Source organism: Pogona vitticeps, chromosome 6, assembly GCF_051106095.1.
Source record: "Pogona vitticeps strain Pit_001003342236 chromosome 6, PviZW2.1, whole genome shotgun sequence".
Taxonomy (NCBI): domain Eukaryota; kingdom Metazoa; phylum Chordata; class Lepidosauria; order Squamata; family Agamidae; genus Pogona; species Pogona vitticeps.
In genome coordinates, this window is record NC_135788.1 from 26,042,401 (window position 1) to 26,069,411 (window position 27,011).

General features: G+C 41.5%; 1 protein-coding gene across 2 annotated transcripts; it reads left to right on the top strand.

The window, feature by feature from the left end:
• Nucleotides 1-13,222: 13,222 nt before the first annotated feature.
• ASB4 (ankyrin repeat and SOCS box containing 4) lies at nt 13,223-26,102 on the top strand. 2 transcript variants are annotated; one of them, XM_020785215.3, is made up of 5 exons: nt 13,223-16,354; nt 18,022-18,324; nt 21,049-21,539; nt 23,138-23,251; nt 25,754-26,102. In XM_020785215.3, exons 1-5 carry the CDS (start codon nt 16,177-16,179, stop codon nt 25,940-25,942), a joined length of 1,275 nt encoding a protein of 424 aa, XP_020640874.3. In that variant the 5' UTR covers nt 13,223-16,176; the 3' UTR covers nt 25,943-26,102. The 2 variants fall into 2 exon arrangements, with proteins under 2 accessions (XP_020640874.3, XP_020640875.3); XM_020785216.3 differs by having other exon boundaries at nt 18,025-18,324.
• The last annotated feature ends 909 nt before the right edge of the window (nt 26,103-27,011 follow it).

A 27,011-nucleotide genomic window follows, 5' to 3' on the forward strand; every position in this document is an offset into this window, starting at 1 on the left:
AAGTCAATTGAGTTGTTCAGTGTGTATTGGTTTTTTAAAAAATTAGGAATTCACCCACCAAGATGAGAGGTTTTACAGCAAAGTCGAAACAGTTCACTCAGAGCTAAGCAGATGTGTTGACTAATGAAAGTGAAACATCTGGAGGAGGGAAAAAGAACAGGGATAGCATAGGAATCATCTTCACATGCAGTAAGATGGGGTTTTTTGGAGTGGGCTGGTGTGAGCTAAATAGGGTTGCTTGGGGACAGGTGAAGATTCAATATACCATTTGATCTGATCCTCAGAGGATATATCAGAGCAAGCAATTGTATTTGTCCAGATCCTTCTGGCTGGAATTTCTAATATAGTGAAGTGGCTTAATAAGCAAGCCACTTCAGGATAATTTTTTGACATAAGGCAGAGGAAGTAAAAGAAAATTAGATTGCATGTGCTACATGTTATAGGGGGGAAAATAAAACATTTGCCCTATCTTAAACATCCGGTTGAGAAACTTCCCGCAGCCAAATCTGTGGATTAATAATAATAATAATAATAATAATAATAATAATAATAATAATAATAATAATAATAATAATAATAATAATAATAATAATAATAATAATAATAATAATAATAATAGGTGCAGCATATCAGCAATGGTCTACTTCAGTCTTTAAAAAACCCCACCACTTCCTCTGCCCCTCCACTGAAAAGCAAAAAAAAGTATTCGATTTGTTGATATCCTGAAGTGTTTCACTTACGGTGTTGTTTGACGTGATCAAAAATTCAAACTGGATGGAGCCTTGATAGCAAGAAGGCTCACTTTTGGTCCATTCCCAATGATCCCATGCTCTGGAAACACTAAACCAGAGCAATCCCGTCCACACCAAAAGAGTAGACAGAATCTCAGAAAGGTGTGGGAAGGAATGCTCTGAGGATGATTTGGTTCGCTCTGGTGATTATGTCGTGTAATCGCTGAAGGAGCAAACCAACCCATCCCCACAGCCAACCAAACAGCAGGCTTAATGCTTGTCTGACTACATCCATAGAAAAGGGTTTAGTTGGCTGGCTTGGGAGCTCCCTACACACATGCATTTTCTTGTAGGCCTGAGATTGGTACACTGATATTAAATGAAACTTTGCTTTTTACTCTTGTGTTATATTACAACTAAGCTGGCTGGGACAACTGAACCACAGCAGCCATTTCCTGGCCCATTTCTGTCTTTTTAAGAGGTGGCTGGAATGTAAATAGTAGATGACCTGCAGTTAAAAGCAATGTTGACAACCTTTGTTGTGTTTCTATTGTTATTTTTGCATGTGCCTCTGAACCTTTGTGATTATGTGAAGGGGAAACAATATTATTTTAAGTTAGTCACTCATACATACTTCCTGTCTATTATGATGTAACCTTTGGGTTCTTCGTTGAAAAGCAAAGTATTACAAAAATATATTTTTAAAAATCCTGTTCGGGTCATGGTTAAATGTATGGGTGCAGTACAAGAGCCTGTCACTTGGCACTATCTGAAGCCTTTGTGCGTATCACACAGTTAGCTTAATCAGTATTTGGATGACTTCCATCTGCAAAAAAAAACCTAGATGTTTCTCCTTCAGTACATTCCCATATGCTGGCTGATGTTTGTATCCTTCAGGGTTAGAGTCAGACAGCTGCTTCAGCAGAAAAAAAAAATCAGAAATAGTGCCAAATTAAACACAGAAGTACCGTAATGTCTTTGGGATGGGTGATTATTTAACCTTTATGTTTAAATTATTATCGTGCAATTAAATTTTAACCATCTTACGTAGATTTTAGTAGCAGCTATCTCTGAAATGGGAGGCATAATTGAAGAATGTTTGATCCAGATTTAGTCCTGTTAAGAAGAAGCCTATGAAATATAATTGACTCTAACCATGTCTACATTTCAACCCAGTCCTGTACATATAAAGGGTATTCTTTGATTTCCATGAATATTCCATGAATATTGCTGATATTTCTTTTCGAGTAATATTCCTTTTCGAGTAAGACACAGCAATCGTTTTGCTTTTGTAACTTTATTGTCCTTTTGTAACCTCAAGACAACAACAGTGTGCTCTATATGGGGGCTGCCTTCTCTTCTGATGAGGCATGTTATTGAGAGTAATTTATCTAGACTTTCATCCTCAACAGTGGTTTTTAGTGGGGTTCAGGGAAAAATTTAATTACTGGGTTTAACTATAAAAGCAGAGGTGTTGTAGTGCAATGCTGTACACAAAGGTAAGTTCCACTGGACTTCATCTGGGTAAGTATACAAATAGAATTGCAATCTTAAAGTGGTAAGAAGTGAGTAATTAAAAAAAAGTGCTCAAGTCCCATCCAAAAAACTTTGAGTTACAGTAGAGGAGATTTTCCATGTTTTGTTTTGAGAGTCTGTGCAGTATGCATGTTATGATCTAATTGACGTGGATTTCAAATCCCAACTCAGCTGTGAAGTTCCCTGGGTGATATTTGTATAATCACTCCTCAGATTGTGCTCTCACTTTATTGTGAGGGTGTGACAAACCCAGACCTACTGGGATATGTCACCCAGTTACACTAAGCTGCCACCAACCATTCCCTATAATAAGTCACACAGACCAGGGATGGATTTTTAAACAATAAAAGAATAAGGTTTATTTTAAATACAAACAGGGTAAATAAAACAATCAGGTGAATAAAATAAAGTAACGTGGCTTATTCTCACACACACAAGCATACAGTTTGGTTCACCTAGAACCTTTAACTTAAAGCACAGACCCTGAACCCATCAGTTCTGGCTAACCAACAGACCCCTGAACCTTTCAGGCTGGTACTCTGACACACAGTAGTACCCTGTCAGACACCCAGACTCCCACAACAGCTTCTTCTTCCCCAGCTGCTGCTTCGTCCCAACCCAGTGTCTCACAGTCTGTCTCAGCATCTCATAAACTCTCCACACAGGCATCACATATTTATACAGTACAGCCCCTCCTCCTGATGTCCCGCCTTCCACTCCCCATAGGATGGAACTTTCCCTCCAAACCCATGACAGACAGGTAACATCAGTGCTGTTATGTAACACCTCCCCTCTTTAAAAGTTGTTTTGTAGGGGGAAAGCTAAAAGTGCTTTTCACCAAAAAAACAACCTGCATAAAATACACAACAACATTTATACATACCAGATAATACTTACATATACTTACACTCCAAGTTAAACATAGCAAATAGGCATTTCAAACATTTACCATATGCATTACATCAATTTTACCTTTATTAATACAAACCAATTTAAAACCAGGTACATTTTAACTTTTTGTTCTCATTATATACATATAGTCCATGTTCTTTCGCCGTCTTCAATCTTCAGGTCTTCTTGATAAGGCGTCAGCAACACAGTTCACTGACCCTCTGACCACCTTCACTTCAAAGTCATAGTCCTGTAGGTTTAAAGCCCACCTCATAAGTTTGCTATTGTGGGTTTTCATTGTCTTTAACCATTGCAAGGGTGAATGGTCAGTACACGGAATAAAATGTCTTCCCCAGATGTAAGGCTTGGCCTTCTGGATCGCGTAGACTATGGCCAAACACTCCTTCTCCACGGTTGCCAAATGTCTCTCACCTTTTTGAAGTTTCCTACTCAGGTAGGACATTGGATGCTGGTCACCATTCTCATCCTCCTGGCACAGAACTGCTCCTACCCCGCTGTTAGACGCATCGGTGTAGATGATGAACTCCCGGTCGAAGTCTGGAGCACGCAGGACAGGATAGTTGATTAACGCCTTCTTCAACCTCTGGAACGCCGCCTCACAGTCGCTGGTCCACGGGATGCTGTCATCAGTCTTCTTCCTCGTCAGATCGGTCAGCGGAGCCGCAATCTCGCCAAACCTCGGGATGAACTTTCTGTAGTAGCCCACCAACCCAAGAAATGATTTGACTTTTTTCTTGGTGTTGGGTCTGGGCCAATCACGAACTGCTTCTATTTTGGCCTCCAGGGGTTTTATCATTCCTCCCCCTACCATGTGACCCAAGTATTTTATTTCTGGGCTACCCAGCTGACACTTGCTGGCCTTTACTGTTAGCCCTGCTGCACTTAACCTCTGCAGCACTAACTCCAGGTGTATCAGGTGATCTTCCCAGGTATTACTGAAGATCCCTATGTCGTCAATGTAGGCCACTGTAAAGTCACTGAGCCCTGCCAAGGTCTGGTCCATCAGCCTTTGGAATGTGGCTGGTGCATTTCTGAGACCAAAGCTCAGGACTCGAAACTCATAGAGACCAAAAGGGCTGCAAAAGGCAGTCTTTTCTTGATCCCTGGGATCAATTCTTAATTGCCAATATCCCTTTACCAGGTCCAATGATGAGATGAACCGACAACCCCCTATGGTTTCAATCAGGTTGTCTAGCCTGGGCATTGGGTAGGCATCAGGAGTGGTTACACGGTTTAATTTCCTGTAATCGACACAAAACCTAATGCTCCCATCAGGCTTGTCCACAAGGACTATCGGAGAGGACCAAGGACTAGAAGAGGGGACGATTATGTTCTCCCTCAGCATTTCGTCCAGCTCCTTCCGCACCTTATCCCTATAGGGTCCCGTTACTCGGTATGGGGATACTGCCTGCGGGGGTGCATCCCCTGTGTGGATCCGATGCATCACTCCCTTCACTATCCCCGGCTTGTTGGAAAACACCTGTTGATATTTACTAAGCAGCATTTTTAGTTCTTGCTGCTGGTCTTGGGTGAGTGCAGGACTGATCTTTACCTCCTCTGGGTTGTATTTTACTTCCCCTCTACCCTCCCAGAAGGGTAATTCAGCTTCCTCACTCTCAGCTGCTTTTATCGCGAATAAAACCCTCTGTTCCCCTCTGTAGTAGGGTTTTAGGGCATTCACATGAACCACCCTCCTTGCTTGGTTCTCCTCCTGCTCTATTAGGTAGTTCAGGTCTGACATCTTGGAAATGACCCTATATGGTCCTGCCCATTTGAGCTGCAGTTTATTCTCTCTGCAGGGCCTAAGCCAAAGCACTTCCTCCCCTGGGTCAAAGTGCCTCTCTCTAGCTTTGTGGTCATACCATGTTTTCTGTCTGACCTTCTGAGCTTGCAGGTTTTCTGCTGCCAGCTCTAGATTTCTCCTTAGGTCATTCATCAAGGTGTCTATGTAAGTCACAACGTCTTGTGGGTCATCCTGGGTGATCTGCTCCCAATTTTGTTTGATCAAATCAAGGGGCCCTTTCACCCGTCTCCCAAATAGAAGTTCAAATGGACTAAACCCGGTACTGGCTTGTGGCACTGATCGATAAGCAAACAAAAGGGATTGCAGCTTCTGGTCCCAATTGTTTGGATTCTCTGCCAAGTAAGCCCTAATCATGCGCATTAGAGTCCCATTGAACTTCTCAGTTAACCCATTACTTTCAGGATGATAGGCAGTGGTTTCCTTGTGCTTAATTCCACAGATCTGCCATAAGCGTTTCATGAGCTTTGATGTGAACGATGCTCCCAAATCTGTGATTATCTCTGAGGCAAATCCCATCCTGGACATATACCCCACCAAAGCATCGGCCACTGTGTTAGTTTCAATGTTAGTCAAGGGTATGGCTTCAGGATACCTTGTGGCATGGTCCACAATTGTTAGAATGAACCTGTTCCCCCTCTTTGTGGCCTTGGGCAAAGGTCCCACAATATCCACCCCTATGCATTTGAACGGAGTGTCAATCACAGGCAAAGGGCACAACTTTGCTTTGGTCCTGTCGCGGTTATTCCCCTGCCTTTGACACACATCACATTGTTTACAGAACTCCCTGATCTGCTTCCCTATGTCAGGCCAGTAGAAATTCTGTGTGATTCTCTGCTGTGTTTTGTTCACTCCTAAGTGCGCAGCAAACATGTCAGAGTGCCCCCTTTGTAAGATCATGGGGCGATACTTTTCAGGTACCACCAGCTGACTTCTGATCCCATCTCCCCCTTTTGAGACATTCCTCAGGGTTTCTCTATATAAAATCCCCTTTTTCTCCAGAAATCTCACTGGGGTTTCAGGTGTTAGCTGGGCGTCAGTCACCTGTTCAAAACACTTTTGGAGAGTGGCGTCTGCCTTTTGCTCCTGTCCAAATCTGCTGTCTGTGGTTAAGGTTTCCACCACAGCTTCTGAACTCCCCTCTGCTTCCGTCTCTGGCTCATCATTACCCCCCTGAACTGTCCCTGTGGTGGCTTGTGAGCGTGTAATCACTAGCACCCGTTTCACATGTTCAGCCAGGTCATTTCCCACGAGCACGGCTGCTGGCAGAGTCGATGAAATCGCTAGCCTCCAAACTCCCCTCCAGCCTTGAAAGTTGACAGGTACCTCTGCTACTGGCAGAGCGATTACCTGCCCCTCAATCCCTGCTACCTTTATGCTCTCATTTGGGATTATAAACTCCCTAGGGATGATATCTGGATGGCATAGGGTTACTTGGGAACAAGTGTCCCGCAGCCCCCTATACTGACGGTCAAGTATTCCTACGTCCACCCCTGCTGTCTCAAACAACTGAGAATCTGTTTTTATCAGCAAGCAGCGCTTTACCTCCAGAAGAGGACCATTTTCCTCAGCCTGATCAGCAGAGGCAGCTGTCCCAGACTGAGTAGCCATGGCAACAGGCTCCCTCTGTGACACTGAGCCTTGCTCTTTCTGGACACAGAACACAGCTTTTGGCTTGGTCCCACTAGAATTCTGAGGCACCATTCCTTTTAGCTGCTTTAATTTCTCACACTCTGAGATTAGATGACCCTTTCCCTGACAGAAATAACATTTTCTAGTGTATTTTGATTCTCTCTCATCTTGCTTTGGTTTTCCCTCCAAAATCTGAGGTCTTGGTTTCATGTCTGAGGGCTTCCCTTCACCATGGGCCCCTCCCCCTTGCTGGCTTTTCCCTGGTCCCTGAGAGTACTTGCTGTAGGGTTCTTTGGGTTTACCTACAGATTTCCCCTCACCCAAGGGCTTTCTTATTTGGGAGATAAAATCTGCGATCTCTGCGGCTGCTGCCACAGATTTCGGTTTCCTTTCCCTCACCTGGAATTTCAATTCCCCCTGCAGGACTGAATAGAACTGTTCCAGGGCTATCAAATCTTTAAGCTGGTCATAGGTCTCTATTCCCTCCTGCGATAGCCATTTCTCAAGCAGCCTCACCAATTGGGCCCCCACTTGGGTAAAGGTCTGTTCTGGTTTTTTTGTGAGGGACCTGAATCTTTGTCTCAGCTGCTCTGCATTTATCCCATGTCTTGCAAACACCAGTTTTTTAAACTCTGCAAAATTTTTCATCAGTTCCTCAGGCATCTCGGCATAAACCTCAGCCAGGCTACCACTGATTAAAGACCGCATGATGGTCATCTTCTCAGTTTCCCTCACTGAGAAGTCCACAAACGCTCTTTCCACTAAGGAAAAGAACACCTCAGGACAATCTCCCTTGTGGTACACAGGGAATTTCTTCAGGTCAGCCTTAGACAATTGGCCTCCCTCAGAATCCCTATTGTTATTATTGTTCTGGTTCATCAGTTCCAGTTTTCTTAATTCAAACGCCATTCTCTCTCTCTCCATTCTTTCTTCCCTCTCCATTCTCGCTCTCTCTAACCTTTCCTCCATTTCCCTCACCCTCAGTTCATGCTGTTGGGCTAGGATCAATTTTCTGAGTTCTGGGTCCTGCTCTCCTGTGCTGTCACCTTGCACTGAGCCAAATTCATCCTCAGAACCTTGGTCAATCTGGGGGTCTTTCACTTCACTCATTTCTGTTACTTGGCTTCGAGTCAAGGGCATACCCCCCCTCAGAACAGGCTGCTTTAAAAAGTCAAGCCTCAAAATAAAACGACCACTTTTTTCCCTGCTTGCCTCAGAACCAGCTATCCTATAGAGATTGCTGCTGTTCTTCAGCACTACTTGCAACAGTATCGAGTCAGAGCCTACCCCCCTCTGCTGGGCCTCTCAGCTGGCAAGCTAGCTCGCTGTTGCTACGCAGTTTTGCCTCAGCGTTTTCCCGCCAAAACTAGGCTGCCTCAGAGCACCTTAATCTAAGTCTCCCCAGTTGGCACGTTCTTCTACTAGCGCACCTCCCCGTGAGGTACACCTAGAAGATTACCTACGCGCCTCAGACTGTCCCTGACTAGACCCCCCTTGCTCTGGGCACACCTGCCAAGGCTTTGCTGGACCGCTGGACAACTGGACCAGTCGTATCCCACACGCTGGACACCAATCAATGTGACAAACCCAGACCTACTGGGATATGTCACCCAGTTACACTAAGCTGCCACCAACCATTCCCTATAATAAGTCACACAGACCAGGGATGGATTTTTAAACAATAAAAGAATAAGGTTTATTTTAAATACAAACAGGGTAAATAAAACAATCAGGTGAATAAAATAAAGTAACGTGGCTTATTCTCACACACACAAGCATACAGTTTGGTTCACCTAGAACCTTTAACTTAAAGCACAGACCCTGAACCCATCAGTTCTGGCTAACCAACAGACCCCTGAACCTTTCAGGCTGGTACTCTGACACACAGTAGTACCCTGTCAGACACCCAGACTCCCACAACAGCTTCTTCTTCCCCAGCTGCTGCTTCGTCCCAACCCAGTGTCTCACAGTCTGTCTCAGCATCTCATAAACTCTCCACACAGGCATCACATATTTATACAGTACAGCCCCTCCTCCTGATGTCCCGCCTTCCACTCCCCATAGGATGGAACTTTCCCTCCAAACCCATGACAGACAGGTAACATCAGTGCTGTTATGTAACAGAGGGTAAAATGAATGGGGAAGAAACCATGTCCTTTACTCAGAACTCCTTACAGCCTAAAAAGGTAAAGGTTCTCCTTGATAATTTGTCCAGTCGTGTCCGACTCTAGGCGGCGGTGCTCATCTCCATTTCCAACCCATAGAGCCAGCGTTTGTCCGCAAAGACAATCTTCCATGGTCACGTGGCCAGCACGACTAGACACGGAATGCCGTTTATCTTCCCACCGAGGTGGTACCTATTTATCTATGTACTCGCATTTTTGCATTTTGAATGCTTTCGAACTGCTAGGTTGGCAGGAGCTGGGACAAGCGACAGGAGCTCACTCCATCACGTGATCTTATGACTGCAGGTCTTCTGACCTTGCAGCACAGAGGTTTCAGCAGTTTAACCCGCAGTGCCACCACGTAATAATTAGTAATAATTAGGTTCTGGCAAATCAGTTCCAAGTAATGAAGATCCAATCACTGTGTTCTAGATATAAAGTATTCAGAAATGATTTATCTGTCCCTCTTTCTGGTGATGCTTTGGGATAGTGTGGCTCACCCAAGACTGCACAGGTGGAAGGGCACTTAATCCCATTAGATCTATGTGATCTCAGCTGGCCCCTCTCAGGTAAGGATGCTGCCCATTCAAGCTCCCAGCCCATGGCTGCACCTCCGGGTGCTCCAGTTCACAGAGCTATACTAACTATAAGAACAAGTGTGATTAAAAATATGATAAAAGGCTTAAGCCCCAGATATCTTTAAGACTATCCCTTTCTTTATATTGCTTAGCAATACTGGATACAATCAAGATTGAACTGCAATATTAAAAGCTCTGAATGATAGCTTTAATCATTAACTGTTATACTGTTAACACCAGTTAACCAAACAGCATCTATCTGTCTAATCGGAGATGGGAAGAAAACAGGCAAATAACATAAAAAAAGCAAGACAGTTTACTTTCTAAATAAGTATACAAGACGACCTTCCAAAAGAAATCTGAACACACTTGTGAGTGGAGCCTGCAAAAGTTACTTTTTTGGACTCTAACTCCCAGAATCCCTAGCCAGCATGGATATCTAATCTGGGATGGGGAGAAAACAGACAAATAACATAAAACCTCCCACATTTAACCCTTTGTAGAATTCTGATACACACAAGCTAGGGCAGTGGTCCCCAACCTTGGGCCTCCAGATGTTCTTGAACTACAACTCCCAGAAGCCTTCACCACCACTTTTTGCTAGCCAGGATTTCTGGGAGTTGAAGTCCAAGAACATCTGGAGGCCCAAGGTTGGGGACCACTGAGCTAGGGCATACCTCGGGAGGTGGAGTCAAGGGCACTTTTCAATGACCAAGAAAGAAGGAAATATGAAGTCAAAACTTGGAGACATTATTGCTGTGAACAATATTACTGCTGGAAAAACTATCCCACACACCCCTTGTTAGGGCAGCAGCTATGCTCAGAAGGAATAGGGAAGCCTGGGAAGGTGGGTGCCTCCTGCTGGCCAAAATTCATTGTGGTTCAACCCTACATCAGAAAGCTGCAAAGCAGCATAGAAACGTGAGCCGTCCACCCATATATTACTTACCAGTTCTGTCATGATGCAGGACAGGAGTTAAAAGCCACAAAGAGCCTGAGGCTTAAAGCTATGAATGCTGCAGATGGTTTTCATTCACAGGAAGTTAGTGATGAAGATTTATTCCTTGAAGATTTCTTACAAAGTTGTTGCTGTGTGAGATTTGGCAACAGGTACTCACTTTAGCCAATGTGCTTCTGATATTTTCCTCATACCAATTACTACATGCCATCTGTTTTAATCTCTTCATTAGAAGAGCTCAGCCACTAATATTATGCTTTACAAGAAGACTTATATAGAGACTTAGAAGTAATTGTTGAAAGCTCCTCGCTCACCACCTGGCACTGCTCTTGAGGTTTCCATCACCCACGATAATCATCAAAGACCCCTTGAGGCAGTAATTCTTTGCCTAGTGGGTGCAGTACGGAGCATCCTGGTGATGGAAAGGTCTGATTTTCTGCTCTTACCCATGGGCAGGCACAAGCACAGATTTGTGTGTCATTTTTTTCATTGGGCTTCCTGTGCATGTTCATGGAGGTGACCAAAAAGGGCTCCCTGAGCACCCATAGTAGGTTTTCCTATTCATTGATTGCCCAAAGGGACTTGTTTATTTCATTTCATTTCATTTCATTTCATTTTTATACCACCCTTCTGGCAGCCAAGGCCACTCTGGACACTTTACAATACAGTGGACCCTCTACTTACAGAATTAATCTGTATTGGAATGGTGGCTGCAGGTCGAAAAGTCTGTAGGTCGAGTCTCCATTGACCTACAATGCATTGAAAACTGATTAATCTGTAACTGGCCATTTTTGTTCTGTTTTTGTTCCATTTTGGTTTTTTTTTCTGGTCTGTAAGTTGATTCTCCAGCTGCAAGTCGAACCTAAATTTTGCAGCCAGAGAAGTCTGTAAGTCGAGGTTCCACTATAATGTAAACAGCAACAATGACAGAATAACAAGGTGTAAAACAGCTACTAAATAAAATGTAAGAAATACATGACAAATAACAATAAGGAACACTGTAAAACAAAATAAAATAAAATCATTGGCCCAACCCAAATGTAGCACTAGCAGTGAGAAAATTTCCATTATCAGTTGCATTGGATTACCCCATCGAATAAGAAGCCTCTGTGCATTCACCCTTGTGCAACCACTTGCACAACAAAAACTGTTGGGTAGCCCCTAGGCTAACTCTGAAAGCATGCAAGTGCTAATGCAATGGATCATTAGAACAATACACAGTGTTTGAGACTGTTTTAGAAGTATTGTGGATGACCTTGCTCTCCTGCTACCTAGTTTGGAACTGAGACTAGAAGTGTGCGTGTTTTAAAGGAAAAAAATCCCAGAATATGACAACAAGCATGGTATTGCATTGAGAACTATACTGAGAAGAGTAGGAAGTTTAAGAGTTAAGGAATTGATGAGTTAAAGTAATATTTAACTACATAAGTAGTTTCTCATGTATCCTGGCTAAACTGGTTTTATTTTTGCTTGGGGAATTGTGTGTTCACATAGTATTAATGACGGATGGGTTGTATGTGAATGATTCTGATTGACATCTTTTCTTCCTAGTCAAACAGAAGAAAAATATTCTCACCCTCTGGCATTCTCTTGAATCACTGACCACATTGTTGCTCTTGTGGACCACTGAAACTTTGAAAGGAAACAACAGTAAGGTGCTAAAAAAATTCAGCCCCACCTGTGTCACCTTAATACTTTTCTCTAGTGATTTTGTCTCCTTATAAATGGCTCTTCTTAGGTTGAATCATTAATTCTACTGATGCAGAATGCTATTGTTTAATATTTTCATTATCCTACTTAACAGCCTCCCTAAATTTCAATTCTTGACAAAAAGTCACCCCCACCCAAAAACAAAGTCTTTGTGTGACATATACAGCTGTCAAGTTCAGGGTCATGTCCGCAAGTGGTACAACAACTGGTTCACAGCTCTTCAACCGACTCCGGTCATGGTGAAAAAAACTTGGCATGTGTTTGTTTGTCCACACAGAACTATAGAGTGTTGCATAAACATATACTGTATCATTATTTTCAGCATCCTTTAGGATCTGATTTTTAGTGTACCCCAACAGTATAACTGGGGGAAAGGGACAGCCAGCTGTAATAGTTGTGATATTGCTAATCACATCCATCCAATACTTTCTAACCCTAGGACAGAACTGTCATTAAATGAGCAAGAGACCCTTTTTTGTTTGCTGTTAATTTGCAGCAGGCATTTATGAAACTTCAGTACCAAATTGTGGTAACAAATTGACAGGACAAGGTGAGTATGAAGAAACTACCTACTATAAGAGAGAGAACTCCCCCCAAAACAAGAGAAAGAGAAAATGACAGAACACCATCAGCAGCCACCTACAGCTCCTAGCTGAAACCACTCAAATGTATCACCAATAAGCTAAAACTCACTCTGGACAATCATACTTCCCTCTCCTGGGCCCTGGATCACCAGTCTGTATCTGTTTACAGATAACCTCCCAATCTTCAACAGCTACTGAGACATAACACAAAAGCTCTGCTACTACTAAGATACCAGTTCTGCATCTATTCTGGAAGCACCACTGCAGATCCTTCCAATGAAAATCTACATCAGGGGCTTGTTTGCTGGTTCATTTGCTAATGTGATCCATGCCACTTTCTGCCAGCAGTGCCTCTCTTCATTCTGCATGAGACCAAACAAGTCAATTCGACCCAAGAGAACAAATGGACCCAAATCTGGTGTCAGAAACAGCAACACCCAAAAGCCAATTTCAGAACATTTGAGCCTACCAGGATATTCTGTTACAGATTTCACAGCAACAGTTGTGAAGCAAAAAAGGTTCATAAAAGAAGATTTGAGATAAACAGTTGTATAGACTGTATTCATAAATTCATTGGAAGGATTAAATAAGGACTAACGGTCGTTAGCAAAGGGACATGGTGGCACTGCAAGTTGAACCGCAAAGCCTCTGGGCTGCAAGGTCAAAAGATCAGCAGTTCATGGTGTGAGCTCCCATCGCTTGTCCCAGCTCCTGCCGACCTAGCAGTTCAAAAGCATGTTTAAAAAGTGAGTAGATAAATAGGTACCACCACGGTGGGAAGGTAACAGTGTTCCATGTCTAGTCGCGCTGGCCACGTGACTACGGAAACTGTCTATGGACAAACCTTGGCTCTACGGCTTGGAAACGGGGATGAGCACCATGCCCTAGAGTCAGACATGACTGGACTAAAATGTGAAGAGGAACTTTTACCTAATGGTTAGCATCCTATGTATATTAATACTGTACTTCAGATTTATCCACAATCTTGGGTATAACTATAACTTGAAAGGTTTTTTTTTCCTCCAGCACAACTATTGAACTGCTGATAACAGAGTGTCTACGTACTGTAACTGGAATTTTGACAGATAATTTACTGGTGCCCTTGTCATTATAAAAGAAATGGCCACCCTCTTTCTCCTGTCTCACTTGGTTCCCATTTCTCTATCATATGCTCAATATATGTGCTCTATGGCCTAACTATTATGCTCCATGCATCTAAGGAACTGGATTGTGAACCATGAAAGTTCACAGTGAACTAAATCTGATAGTCTTTAAGGTGCTACAAATCTTTCATTTTCAGGATTCCAAATACATCCATGTTCCAAGTCCTCCTTCAGAGATTACCTTTGGTTGGGTGAAGCCAGCTTGCTTTGTACAACACACTCAGAAGTGTTCTTGGAATGTTTGACAATTAACTTCAGACCGATGAATCTCTTCTAGCCAGAAATTGCATCTAAGAGCTGACTCCACTCCAGGGATCTCTTCATGGAGGTAAGCAGGAGGTTAGATCTGCGATTTAATGATTGACCTCTGAGTGATCTACAGCAAAATGGCAGGGATTTCTGACTGTGACTACAGTAACAAAATACTCCCATTGGCTCATTGTTCTAATGTGTACTGCTGGATAACGTAGGGTAATGAAGTGTAGATTTTGTGTGGAAGGATTTTCAATTCTTTCGACATCTGTTACTGAATGCAAATTCCTCAAATTATAATTCTTTAATTCTAAGAGAGTTTCTTTCAATAGGCTGCGCTGGGTGATCTTCGATTGTTTGAGGGTGGAGAAAAAGTAGATCTCACAAGGCTGACATCTTCAAATCCCTGTTGTAAAGCACAAAGGAGACAACTTCTCTGTGTTTCTGCAGGAGACACTGAAATTGAGTGGTTCATCGCTATGGCAACTGAGCCTAAAATAGTATTTTTCTCCCTAGAAAGCAGTTTGAGGTATATATATGAAGGACATAGATGGAAAACACATGTACGTGAAGGAATACACCCTTATGGAGGCTTTCTGATATTCAAAAGGAGGCCTAAGAAATAATGTGGGGGAGTGGAAGGCCAATCCAGGGAGCCCAGAAAAATACAATAACTTCAGCTGGCTATGATTAAATCAGATTTTTGTTGCTATTGTTCTTTACAGAAATTTGTGCGGAAAAGAAAATAAATCTACAGGAAAGCCAACAGTCTCTGCCAATGGTTCTAAATATATTTGAATACATGTTAAAACAGCTTTGATTGTATACAAGGTGTGCTCTTGTATTGGGTCACTTCACAGAAAATGCTTAATGGAATACAAATATGAAATATTGGTTAATATTTAAGTAGTTATTTTCTTTGAGCATGCAGTGTTTCTATGTTATTATCAAAAGGCGTTTCTCTTGTACTGAGATCACAAGCTCTGAATTTCCCTTGTGTGCCAGTGCTAATTCTGGAGCCTCTCAGGTTATCAGGCAACACATAACATATGCACACACATAACCCAGCTGTTTATGTAGCTCCTTCAAGTCCCACTGACTGCTGCTAGAAGTGCTCCACTGAATCTAAATTGACTCTTAAATGTTTTTAAACCCTGTGTGATCATCAAAACTGTCCACTAGAGGGAGCCAGAGACCATGCTGTGTAGAGGGTTCAATATTATCCACGTTTTTAGGCATCCACAGGGAGATTGGAACCAATTCCCCATGAACTGGCAGAGGGAGTGTCTCCTAGTGTAACTGCAAAGTACTGTAATCAGAACTCACCAAGCCTGTTGAAATTCCACCACCGTATACACATGTGCATGTGTCAGGATGGAGAGGGGAGTCGTTAATGTCCAAACATCACTGCCACCAATCCTTGTCCAATAAAAGTCCATGACTGATGATGTAATCAGCCTTATGTGTCATGGAGATGGTCACACAACAGGATTTCAGGCATATATATGTATGTGCTCTCATTGTGTCCCATCCCACAGTCTTCTGTAAATTGTGTATAATTGCCATAATTTATACATGGTATTTCTGAAAAATTCTTTAAAGCCTCAACAAATTTATTCTCTCTGTATCTGCCCCGTCAATTTGGGTGAAATTGTAATTGGACCATTTGGGAACAGATGGGAAAGAAGGGGAGCTTTGAAAATGGGAACTTCAGGTTCATGCAGAAAAGTTGAGAGGTGATAAGATTTCCAGTGGTAAAACCAGGACAGCTTTCCTCCTATGAATATGAATATGATTAGTACTATTTTGAGAAATTTTGTCTGCCTTGAGATCCTTGCAAGTTAATCTTCATTTTAACATGTGAATGAGTGGACAGTATGGACTAATCCTTTTAAGCATTTTTTATAATAACACCAGTGCATCATAGATCTGTCTGAGTCCCTTTTGGCAGAATTAAGCATGTAGTACTAGTAAGCAGCTGATATTTCCTTTATATAAATAGAACTAGGAGATCAGTGTTACTTAGTGTTAAGATTACCTCTAGGTTTGCAGGCTAATGCCACTTGAGAGAAATTAAAACACAGCTTTATGCACAGCATAAACATACAAATTGGTTCATTTAAAGCACATGTGGAATAAGACCATCAGGAAAATATGGGAGAAAGAATGACACAGGTGGAAACTGCCAAGGAAATGAAAAAAGCTTTCTTGCAGGCTCTGCAATCAAATGACTACAGAACTCTGGAGGAATTTCTGACCCAAAAGAAAGTAGATGTGGACACTGTGTTTGAAGTAGAAGATGAAAACCTCCTTTTGGCCTCCTACAAACAAGGTAAAGAGCCTTCCAGCTTGTGGAATGTTTGAAGCAAATGGACTATTTGTCTTCTGCTAATATTTGCGTTTTGCAGGTATCATATAGTGTTACTTAAGCTTCTGGATCAAAGCCAGACTAACCACTAGGTTTGGTACAGAGTAGCTTTTAGGAGTTGTTTACAGATTAGGATAGAGGGGGAAGACTGAAAAAAAAATAAGAAAGTGCCCAGATTATTAAAAGGTCTCCCTCTTCATAGATGCAACAGACTTTTTTTGTAACAAAAACACATATCTTAGATGTTTGAGGCTCAATAGGTATGTTGCAAGTTTAACCCCAAATGTATATCGCTGTGGGGGATTTTCCTGCGCACTGGTCTTTTCTGTAGATGTAAAATTAGAAGTGGGGCAGAATGCGTTTGCTGCTTGTCAACTGTCCAAAAAGACACTTTGATTATATATTGCTTGAGCTCTCGCCTCCATTCTGCCACCTTTAAAACACAACTTTGACCTGACATGGCCCAGACGCTCAGCAGAGTATTATGCTTCAAGTCACATTTAGAATAACTTAGGTCAGGAGTAAATTCTGGCCACAGTAGAAGGTAGTGCTTTCCCTGTGATCACATAACATGCTGTAAGGCACAGTGGTTAAATCTGCCTCATGTAAGAATCAGCCCAAACACTGACCAGCTGCGATCCTAAGCTGCATATACCGTACACTCTATTTGTAGGTGTATCACACTATCTAAGCCCACAGGTCATGGAAAGTTACTTCTTTCTTGGAGTATAACTCTCAAACCCCTGAAGCCAGCATGGCCAGTGGAGTAATCATGGCCATATGGAGTAAGGAATTATGGAAGTTGTAGTCGAAAACCAGTAATTTTTCCCATCTTCTTTTCCAACTCCTTGAATGCTAAACTTTCAAACCACTTCTCAAACTCTTTAAATCTATATGAGCATGAAAGAAATGCTGAATAAACATTTTGTTATTTTAGAGATTAGACTGTTGTATCTATTTGAACGCCGAGATCCACTAACTGGAACCTGATGCAAAACACATATCAAGTCTTCTGTCCAGTGCCATGTTACCTCGGGGGGAAAACAAAGCACGGCTGGTGTGGGGAATGTTTTTCAGTAACTGAACTCTAAAAACCACTACTGTCTTTATCATGGGAGGACCTACTTCAGCTTACAGTTATTTGAGCATGTGCAATTAATATGCACAAAACCCAACAGTTACATGGTTACAAAAAGGGGGGGAACATGTTTGAATCAGATTTAGCATGTTTTAAATCAATTTTTTAAAAAGGTGCTACATGACGTACATGGAAGCTTATATTTTTCCTCCCATGAAGCTTGTGTTTTAGTCGGAAAGTACACTGTGCTGGTTCTTTAGAATAATTATGTGCCATCAATCAATTCTGACTCATAGCAACCCTCCCTAGGGTTCTCTAGGTCCAGAGTGTTCAGGCGTATCCATCTCTCCTTCTAGTAGTGCTCCGGAGCTCTGCAGTTTCCCAAGGCTGCACAAACTGGTTCCTTTCCTGAGAGCTACAGTAGGGAATCAAACTCCTGAGACCTGGCTCCACCTCCAGGTGCTCCAACCCACTGAGTTATCCAGCCAGCTATGTCAGGTCATAATGCATCACAAAAAGTCACATGCTGTTTTCTTTAAAATTTGCTCCCAAGCAGGGTATTGGCTGCCTAGTTACAAACTCCAACATTCCTGGGCAACTGGACTACACTTATCCGTTTTGTATGGACATCTGGAGAGCCTAAGGGTCCTGCTGAAGCATAAAGCCACAATCAACTGCAGGCCCAATGGGAAAGCAGCAATCCACATCGCATGTGAAGCGGCCAATCTGGATTGTGTCAAGATCCTTTGCAGTCATGGAGCAAAAACCAACTGCTATTCCCTGAGCGGGCTTGCTCCCCTTCATTTTTGTACGACAAAGCTGTCCATGTCTTGTGCACAGCAGTTAATCTGGAGAGGTAAGTTTGATCATAGACAAGCTCTGATGTATCTTTTCATCCTGCAACAGGGTTAACTGCATGCATACGTATCTGGGTGGGTGAACGGCTGGAGAAAACCATTAAAAATAATAATGATATACCATCAAGTTGATTCCAACTTATGGCATCCCTTTCTGGGATTTTCTAGAGGCAGAATACTCAGAGATCACTGTCCCCTTCTTCTGGGGACATCCTGGGGCTGTGCATCTTGTCCAAGGCTACATAGGCTGCCTCTTCTTCCAGGAGGCATGTTGGAGAAGTGAGCTTTCAACCCCTGGCTGTACAATGAAATTCCCAATTCACTGAGCTATCAAGCCCTTAACCGTAGAAAACTAGTATGGTTGAGCATTGTCATTTAGCGTCAGTCAAAAAACATTAGAATGTGAAATCTTGTTAGCATATTGCTTCCAGGCTTCCCAATACTATTCTTGAAGTGGAATAACAATCAAGAAAATGCTAGCTCTAAATGCAAAACTTTTAAAAAGTTACTTTTTTTGGACTGTCCTCTCCAGAATGGCCCCATTGCCATGTAAGAGTTGTAGCCCCAAAAAAGTAACTGTTTTTTTTTTCCTATTCTGACTCATTGTTCCCCCACCTATTTAGGAGAGTTTGCTCATGCATTGTGAGAGCCAGTTTGGTGCAATGGGTAGGACTAAGGCTCAGGCGACCCGAATTCAAATTTCCACTCAACTATGAAAATTCACTGGTGATGGCCATGGTAAACCACTCTTTGAACATCTCACATATTTCTGAAACCCTGTGAGAGTCGCCATAAGTTGGGTGTGACTTGACGGCATACAACAAAAAAATTCACACATTCATCCCAAACTAACTATCATCACAATAAAGAACAGGGATTGAAACGGGAGAGAAGATTCAACGCATTCAAAAGCGATTAAGTTCTTACGCTCTGGGAAATATTGCTGTTATCTACATTCCTTCCTGTTGAAAGATGCACCTTATTACAAATGATAGAAAGCATAAATTGCTGGTGTCACGGTTAATCCCTATGAAGCTAATGAAAGTTGTTGCCACGACTAAGACAGCTGCCATGAGGAATCAGAAAAATCCAAGGCACTTTTGCAAAAGGCAGCGTAAGCTGAAACGACATGTTCTGAATGACCTACTTTCAGGATGAAGAATGCTTTAAAGGCTGCATCCTCATCCTAAAATTATTTCTATCCTACCTTGAAAGGAGAGGTGTAAAACCTGGACTTCTCAGGAGCAAAGACAACTGAAGGGAACATTTAAAGAAAACGTTTACACTGGAGTCTTCAGTTCAAAGACATTTTAATCAAGTAATCTTATAATTTCACTTGATTAAATAAATCATGTCATCCAACTTTTGAAGAGCAATATATTTGGGAAGTCTGGTCTATAGACTTAAAAATGGCCTTTGCTCTGTATGCAGTGACTCACCTTTTTCACTATCACATTCTCAGTTAAAAACAAACAAACATGAATGAGCTTTACATCTCAACTGTATGTTTTGTGAATTATACGAACCCTCCCCACTGCTTCCCTATGTATTCATATATTTTCTGAACCTTACTATTACATATTTAAAAACATGACCTGTGTGATTCAGTGGCCAAAATCCTGTTACATATTGGCGTAAGTTGCACTAGAGTATGTCCATGGACTCAGTGGAGATCAGTTAAATCAGCTTCTTTAGAAGATCTATTGATTCAAATGGGCCTACTTTAGTTGTGAATTACCAAGTTAAAGTAAAATGCAACTAGAGTAGGCCCATTTGAATCAATGCAATTTATGGAGTTGCTACTTTTAGAATTTAGGATTCAAGCTTTTATAAAGGTTTTTTTTGTAATTAATTTCTCACAAGGCATTGTAAGTTGGTGATAACTCAGACCATTACTGCATTATTTAGTTAGGAATTAATACATAACTGTCAACAAGGTCCCTTCTGATGAGGGTATACATAGAAATTGTCCACTAGATGGGGCTGTTGCTTCAACAGAATAATACATGAATAAAAGAACTTTTTTTAAAAAAAAAATACCAATTTCTATACAGACAGCCCTTTTGTACAGTGAATAATATATGGACCTGGAGGTACACCATAAATCACATAGTGGTTTTGGTACGGATGTGCAACAAAGCATGTACAGGTATGATTACTGAGCTGCCTTTACGAACAGTCCAGAAACTTCAGATGGTCCAAAACAAAGCAACAAGGTTATTAAATGGGATTATTTATTTATTCATTCATTCATTTATAAATGGTCTAACATAATATTCAGTTATAGATAGGCAGCAACAGGGTTTTTTCTGTATATGCAAATGTTCAATGTAAGTACTTAGAAAAGGCGAACACTGTCTTAAAATAAATATTTCCCTTTTCTGTAACAAAGCAGGGCATGTTTTGCCTGTGATTATGCCTGCTACAACAAAAAGCAAAGAATGTATTTCCTGCAGTGGAATTATATTTAATTATATGCAAATATGTAGATTTCAGTAAGTGATCCATGAGCTCAAACATATATGATCAGTTGAATGTGATTTCTGTAAATCAGGCAGATACGTACAAGACAATTAACACTCTTCTTAGTGAAATAGCTGTTTAAGAAAAAATGTAGCTTACACTGTTATTTTATTTTTCACCTGCCTTCAGGAAATGTGTGCATTGGTCAAGTAAAAGTGTGTCTCCTCCCACCATTTCCCTCTGTTTTTCCTTCCAAACAGGTGCAGATGTGAACATAAGGACGAACAATCAAGATGAGGAAACTCCCCTCCACACAGCTGCCCGCTGTGGTATCCCTGAGATGGTGTCCTTCTATGTAGAGCATGGAGCTATGGTTGATTGTGGAAACGCTCACAGAGAAACACCTCTGGCTTGTGCAGTGTATTGGGCCCTCAACAACGCAGAACAGACATACAGCACCAATCACCACTTGATTTGTCGGATGTTACTTGACTACAATGCTGACTTCAATTCGCGGGATGAGGATTTCAGAACGCCACTCCATAAGGCAGCCTGGAACTGTGATTATGTGCTGATGGAGATGCTTCTTCTGGCTGGAGCTGAAGCCAACTTCATGGACGACAATGGTTGCGCTCCCTTGCAGTATGTCCTGAAGGTGACCGGGGTGCATCCTGGTGCGCAGATGGAGCGTTGTTACCAGCTGCTTCTAAATTTTGGGGCTGCCAGGATATATCCTCCACAGTTCCACAAGGTAAACAATTTAAAACTTGGTGTTTCTGCAGAGCAGTGGTTCCCAACCTTGGGTAACCCAAGTATTCTTGGATTTCAACTCTCAGAAGCGTTCACTAGGTGTGCTGGCCAGTATTTCTGGGAGTTGCAGTCCAAGAACACCTGGGGTATCCAAGGCTGGGAACCACTGACATCGAGCCAATTACAGTGGTGCCCTGCATAGCGATGATAATCCGTGCAGCAAAAATCATCGCTATATGGATTCGTCGCTATGCGAAATAAAAAAGGCCATAGGAATGCATTAAAACCCATTTAATGCATTCCTGTGGGCAAAAAACTTACCTTTAAGCGAAAATCCTCCATACAGCCGCCATTTTTGCTGCCCGGTAAGCAAGGAATGGGCGCGAAAACACAGCGGGCGGCCATTTTTTAAAACCCAGCAGCCATTTTGGAACCGCCAATCAGCTGTTGGGAAATCATCGTTATGCAAAAATCGGTAAGCGAAACAGCTTACCGATCATCGCAAAGCGATATTTTCCCATTAGAAACATCGTTATGCGATCGCAAAAACGATTGCAAAAAAATCATCGCTATGCGGATTTGTCGTTAAACGAGGCACCCGTTAAGTGAGGCACCACTGTATACCTGATGTAATGTAGCAATTAAAGTGTTGGACTAAGCCTCTGGAGATCTGAATTCAAATCCTCATTTGGCTAGAAAAGATACTGCCTGGCCTTGGGCCAGTCACCCTGTCTCAGCCTCACCTTCCTCATAAGTTTGCTGGGAAAGCAGATGGAGGAAAGTCATATATATTACCTTGAACTGACTGGAGAAAAGACAAGATTGAATCGAAGGAAATAAAAATAAATGAAATATGTGCAGTTGTTTGGATCAAATTGGGAGAAAAGTGTGATGCCTTCTTCTACCTTTCCAAAGAGATTGAAAAACGTGTCCCAATTCAATCTGGATCACTGATTTCAGAATATCAAATCTCACTAATGCACTTCCTGTTTGCAAAACACTCTTGCAAGTCCTCATGGAATTTCTACCATATGGGTCTTGTAAAGCCACACCATAGGTCATCAACTTTATTTCTGCATCTGATTGTTGGTATTTTTTGTGCCTTAAATTCTGTGTCTGTGAGGGGGACACACACCTTGAAATGGCTGATGGTGGAAACAATGGCCCAAGTCCTATTCATTATGCCTGTCAGCATAGTACATCATATCCGTGAACTGCCACAAGTTAAGTAGTTAGGGCAGGCATTTGCTGTTGTGTGCTGTGTTGCATGATTTATGCCAGTTACCTTAGGGTTGAAGGCAGCAGGAAAAGAGGAAGAACAAATATGAGATGGCTTGACTCCTAAAGTAAGCCATAAGTTTGAGTTTACAAGAGCTAAGCATGGACAGGGCATTTTGCTGATTGCCTGGCTTGCTATGCTATCTCATTTTATTTTATTCCATATGTCTGAAGAAGTGAACTCGATCCATGAAAGCTCACATTAAACTACAATAGTTAATCTTTAAGGTGCCACATGTTTTTGTTCTTTTTTCCCTTTGGATTTTGTCTGATATGCTTGCACAGACCAAACTCCAAAAGATGATATGTTTCCTTTTACAGGTTTTACAAGCATGTAGCTCTTACCCCAGAGCAGTTGAGGTTATTGTGAATACATATGAGCATATTAAATCCACAGCAAAATGGAGAACAGCAATACCTGATGATGTCTTTGAGGTAAACCAGATTCTTGTGTGACTGGCTATAAACGTTGGTGTAATGTAGATTTTTGAATGTTGACAGAGGCCTAAACTCAGTGGGTGGAACTAGAGTCAATGAAATAATCACTAAAAGGAAAGTCAATGTTTATGTAAATCCCATTGATTCAATGGGCCTACTGCTTTAATTGCAACTACTAATTGGATTCAGGCCAAACCAGGGGGAGAAAGCAGTAGCATTAGGCCACCAGCCATGGGTCCTTGTAAAAAATCTTCCTCAGGTTCTGCTCAGAAATAATCCGTTGTTAATTCCTGTAGAAAAGATGGTTGGGCAAATTGGCTCCTAGTACAACTGGAAAGCCACTTCCTTCCACTCCTCCCTATCTAATGCAGAGTGTGCTGATTGGCTAAGGTTTCTTGAAACTGCTTAACCCCGCCTACTCCCCCAGAGGAGTATTTCGTGGCAGTTGCTTTGGTATCTGTGTGGCAGCTAAGGAAGGGTTTTGTGTGGGGCATGTTGTACTTTTTATTTTTTCCAACGCTCTTTTAAATAGTTTTGCAGTGTTTTAATTCAGTGGTTGTGTCAATATGACACTAGAGTTAATTACATATTAATGTTTTAGCTTACTGGTTGAAATATAGTAGTAAATTGCAATTAGACAGGCCGTTGAATCAATGGAACTTACGGAGGAGTTGACTCACCAAATCATCAGTGATTCAATTAGCCTACTCTAGTTGTGACTTACTACTGGATTTCAGCCACTCTTTTTAGCTGTTCATTAAACCTTTGTATACTGCCTCAGATCCATGAATTGGGAGGAAGGCAGGATATAAATGGCATAAATGGATTAATTAATTTATATAAATATATATTGCCGTATTAATTTGCATAACTGCATTTATATAGTTTATATAAATACATCATGTAAATAATGCAAATAAAATGGACCGCTTGGATGAACACACTAGGATATTTGGGGGAAATAACTCACTTGTATTAAAGTCAAAAAGCTACACAGAAAACAAAGGGAAGAGGAGGGCACCATTGATGTTGGATTCAAAATCAGGCATTAGTACAGTACTGTATAGTGAAAATAGGATGAAGGAGAGCTGCCCCCGCAGCAGGGGGAGGCATCTAATTTCAACAAGAGATACAAGAGCTTGGGCAAGTTATTTTTTGGACTACAACTCCCAGAATCCCCCAGTTAGAACGGCCATTGGAATATAATAATTGAGAGAAGAAAGGTTCCCCATCTCTGGTTTAATAGTGCATATACAAAACCTGGGTTTGTGCACTCTCCCTCCATTCCCCTCATGTGGTATTAAGCATCTCCTCCTCAAAGTTGCACCGGAGGAGGGTACATGTTCTTATAATTGCATCCAAAAAGGCCCATCGACAAAATATTACAGAACCCTGCTCTTGTTTGGCAGGCTCAATCCTGCTGAACTTGGGGCATCAATTTAGGACTGCTATATCCAGAGCAATCTTAGCAAAACTGAAAGGCCTCGGGGGCTCAAATTTTAATTGGCCAGAACATTGGTATGTTCTGATTGGACGTTGAATTTCTCCAGTCAAAATTGATTCTACTGTATACTGTTTAATGGCTGGACCAGAATATTGGTCCTTTCTTTGACCTCTCCTTAACTGGGGCCCATCTGTTCAACTTTCTTATAGTACTTCAAAGTTCATCTCTGAAGTCAGGATCGCCAAAGTTTCTCCCTGATATAAAATCAGTTTTTATAAATCTGTTATCCCACTTCTGATTGGAATGGTTTTCATTATGTTTTCAGCTTTAGAAACAAATTATAACACCTCATCAGTAGTAGAAATAGTAAGATTTGTCTTGTTTGGCAAGAACGCAGTAATAAGAAAAACAGAATTAAATTCAAGAAAAACAGCTGGGTTGGGACCTTAAATGTCTGGTGACTTTAAAAGAATATTTTACTAGATACCATAAGAGCAGACAGTGTATGAGGACAATAATGGAAGTCCTAGGATTGCAGATTCATAGAAAAACCGTTTAAAAATAATTGGCTATCTGCACTTTGTATTATTTTATATCCAAGCAAATCAGTATACATTTTCATTTTAGTATTTGGACTTTCAGTGTTGGATGGGGCAGGTGTGCTCCCTCTCCAAACGCTCTTCATTAATTTGATGCAGGAGGAGAATTTTGTCACACCTTAAATATGAGGTAGATCTGTAGTTTTTAATGTACAGTGATTGATATGTTTAATTGTGGTCTTTGCATAAATATAACATTTAATGCTTTTTAAAGTGTTGTCTGTTTTACCATGTTGTGAACTGCCCAGAGTGGCCTTTGTAGTCAGCTGGTCTGTACGGAAGTTTAATTAATTAATCGGTTTCTTTCTCACAGGCTGCTGTTGAATGAAATTAAATGGGAACTCTGGCAAAATGTCATGTTGGATACAGAAAATATGATGACGTGTTTTCTTCCAGTATTTTCCCATGTACAGCAGAGAGATTCCCCCATAACCACATTTTGTTTTATTTTTGCAGATGTACAAGGATTTCTACGAGTCTCTTTTGGAGACATGCACAAATACGCCAAGGTCCCTCAAACATTTAGCCAGATGTGCTATTCGGAAACGATTGCTCTACAAATGTCACCAAACAGTCCCTTTACTTTTCATTCCAGTGACGCTAAAGAATTATTTGCTCTTAGAGCCAGAAGGAATCATATACTAATGCTTGTCAGATATATTTCCTTGTAACCTTATTCTGTAATATTTAGGGAAGCAATTCAAATCAGGATTTCTGTGAGCTGAATGGGGATGGAAAGGAACAACATATCTAGGAAAAGGAAATGGCTAGCTTGCAGAACTCGTGAACATAAACCCTATGTACTGCATCATTTTGTTGAAGATCTTAATTGCTCCGTCTGGCTATTCTTTCTTTCTGAGAATTGTGAACTGTCAAATTGTTACTTTTAAGAAGCATTCTGCTTATTTTAATGAATTTTTAACTTCAGGGATACTGCATTGTCTTCTATTATGAAATAAGAGGCTTATAGTTTAGTGGCACCATTTAACCTTACCAAGGATATGATCAGATGAGCATTTAGTCCACTGTTTGGTCTGCTCTGGGGATGGGTTGGTTCTCTCCTTTTTCCAGTGATCACACAATATAATCGAAGGAGCAAACCAAATATTCCCATAGAGCATTCTTAGTTGTACCTTTCTGTCAGAGGCGTCTACTTTTTTGGTGTTGACAGAATCACTTGGGTTTGGTTCATTTCCAGTGCATTGCTGCACATGGACCAAAAGTAAGACTTCTGGTTGTCAGGGCTCCTTCTAGTCTGAATTTCCAACATTGTGAAGTGGCTTAAGAAGCATGTCATTTCAGGATATCATCAAATTGAACACTTCCTCTGCTCTTCGGCGGAGGGGCAGGTGAAGTGATATTTTTTTTCCTGTAGCAGACCATTGCTGATGCACTGCATCAATTACTGCAACTGCTGTAGATTTGGCTGTGGGGCACTTTCTTGACTGGTCCTTTAAGACAAAGCAAAGAGGTTTTTTTTAAAAAAAAATATATATGATGCAGGGCATCGGTACTGGTGTACTACAGGTTAAAAATATATTATTCATTTCTTATGCCCTTCCAACAAGGAGAAGAGAAATTGTTCCATCTGCCAACATCCTGAAGTGGCTTGCTGATTAAGAAGCTTCACCATATCAGAAATTCACACCAGAAGGTGCCAGACTAGACAGGGATGCTTGAGCTCCATTTGGATGCAAGAATCACTCTAAATAGC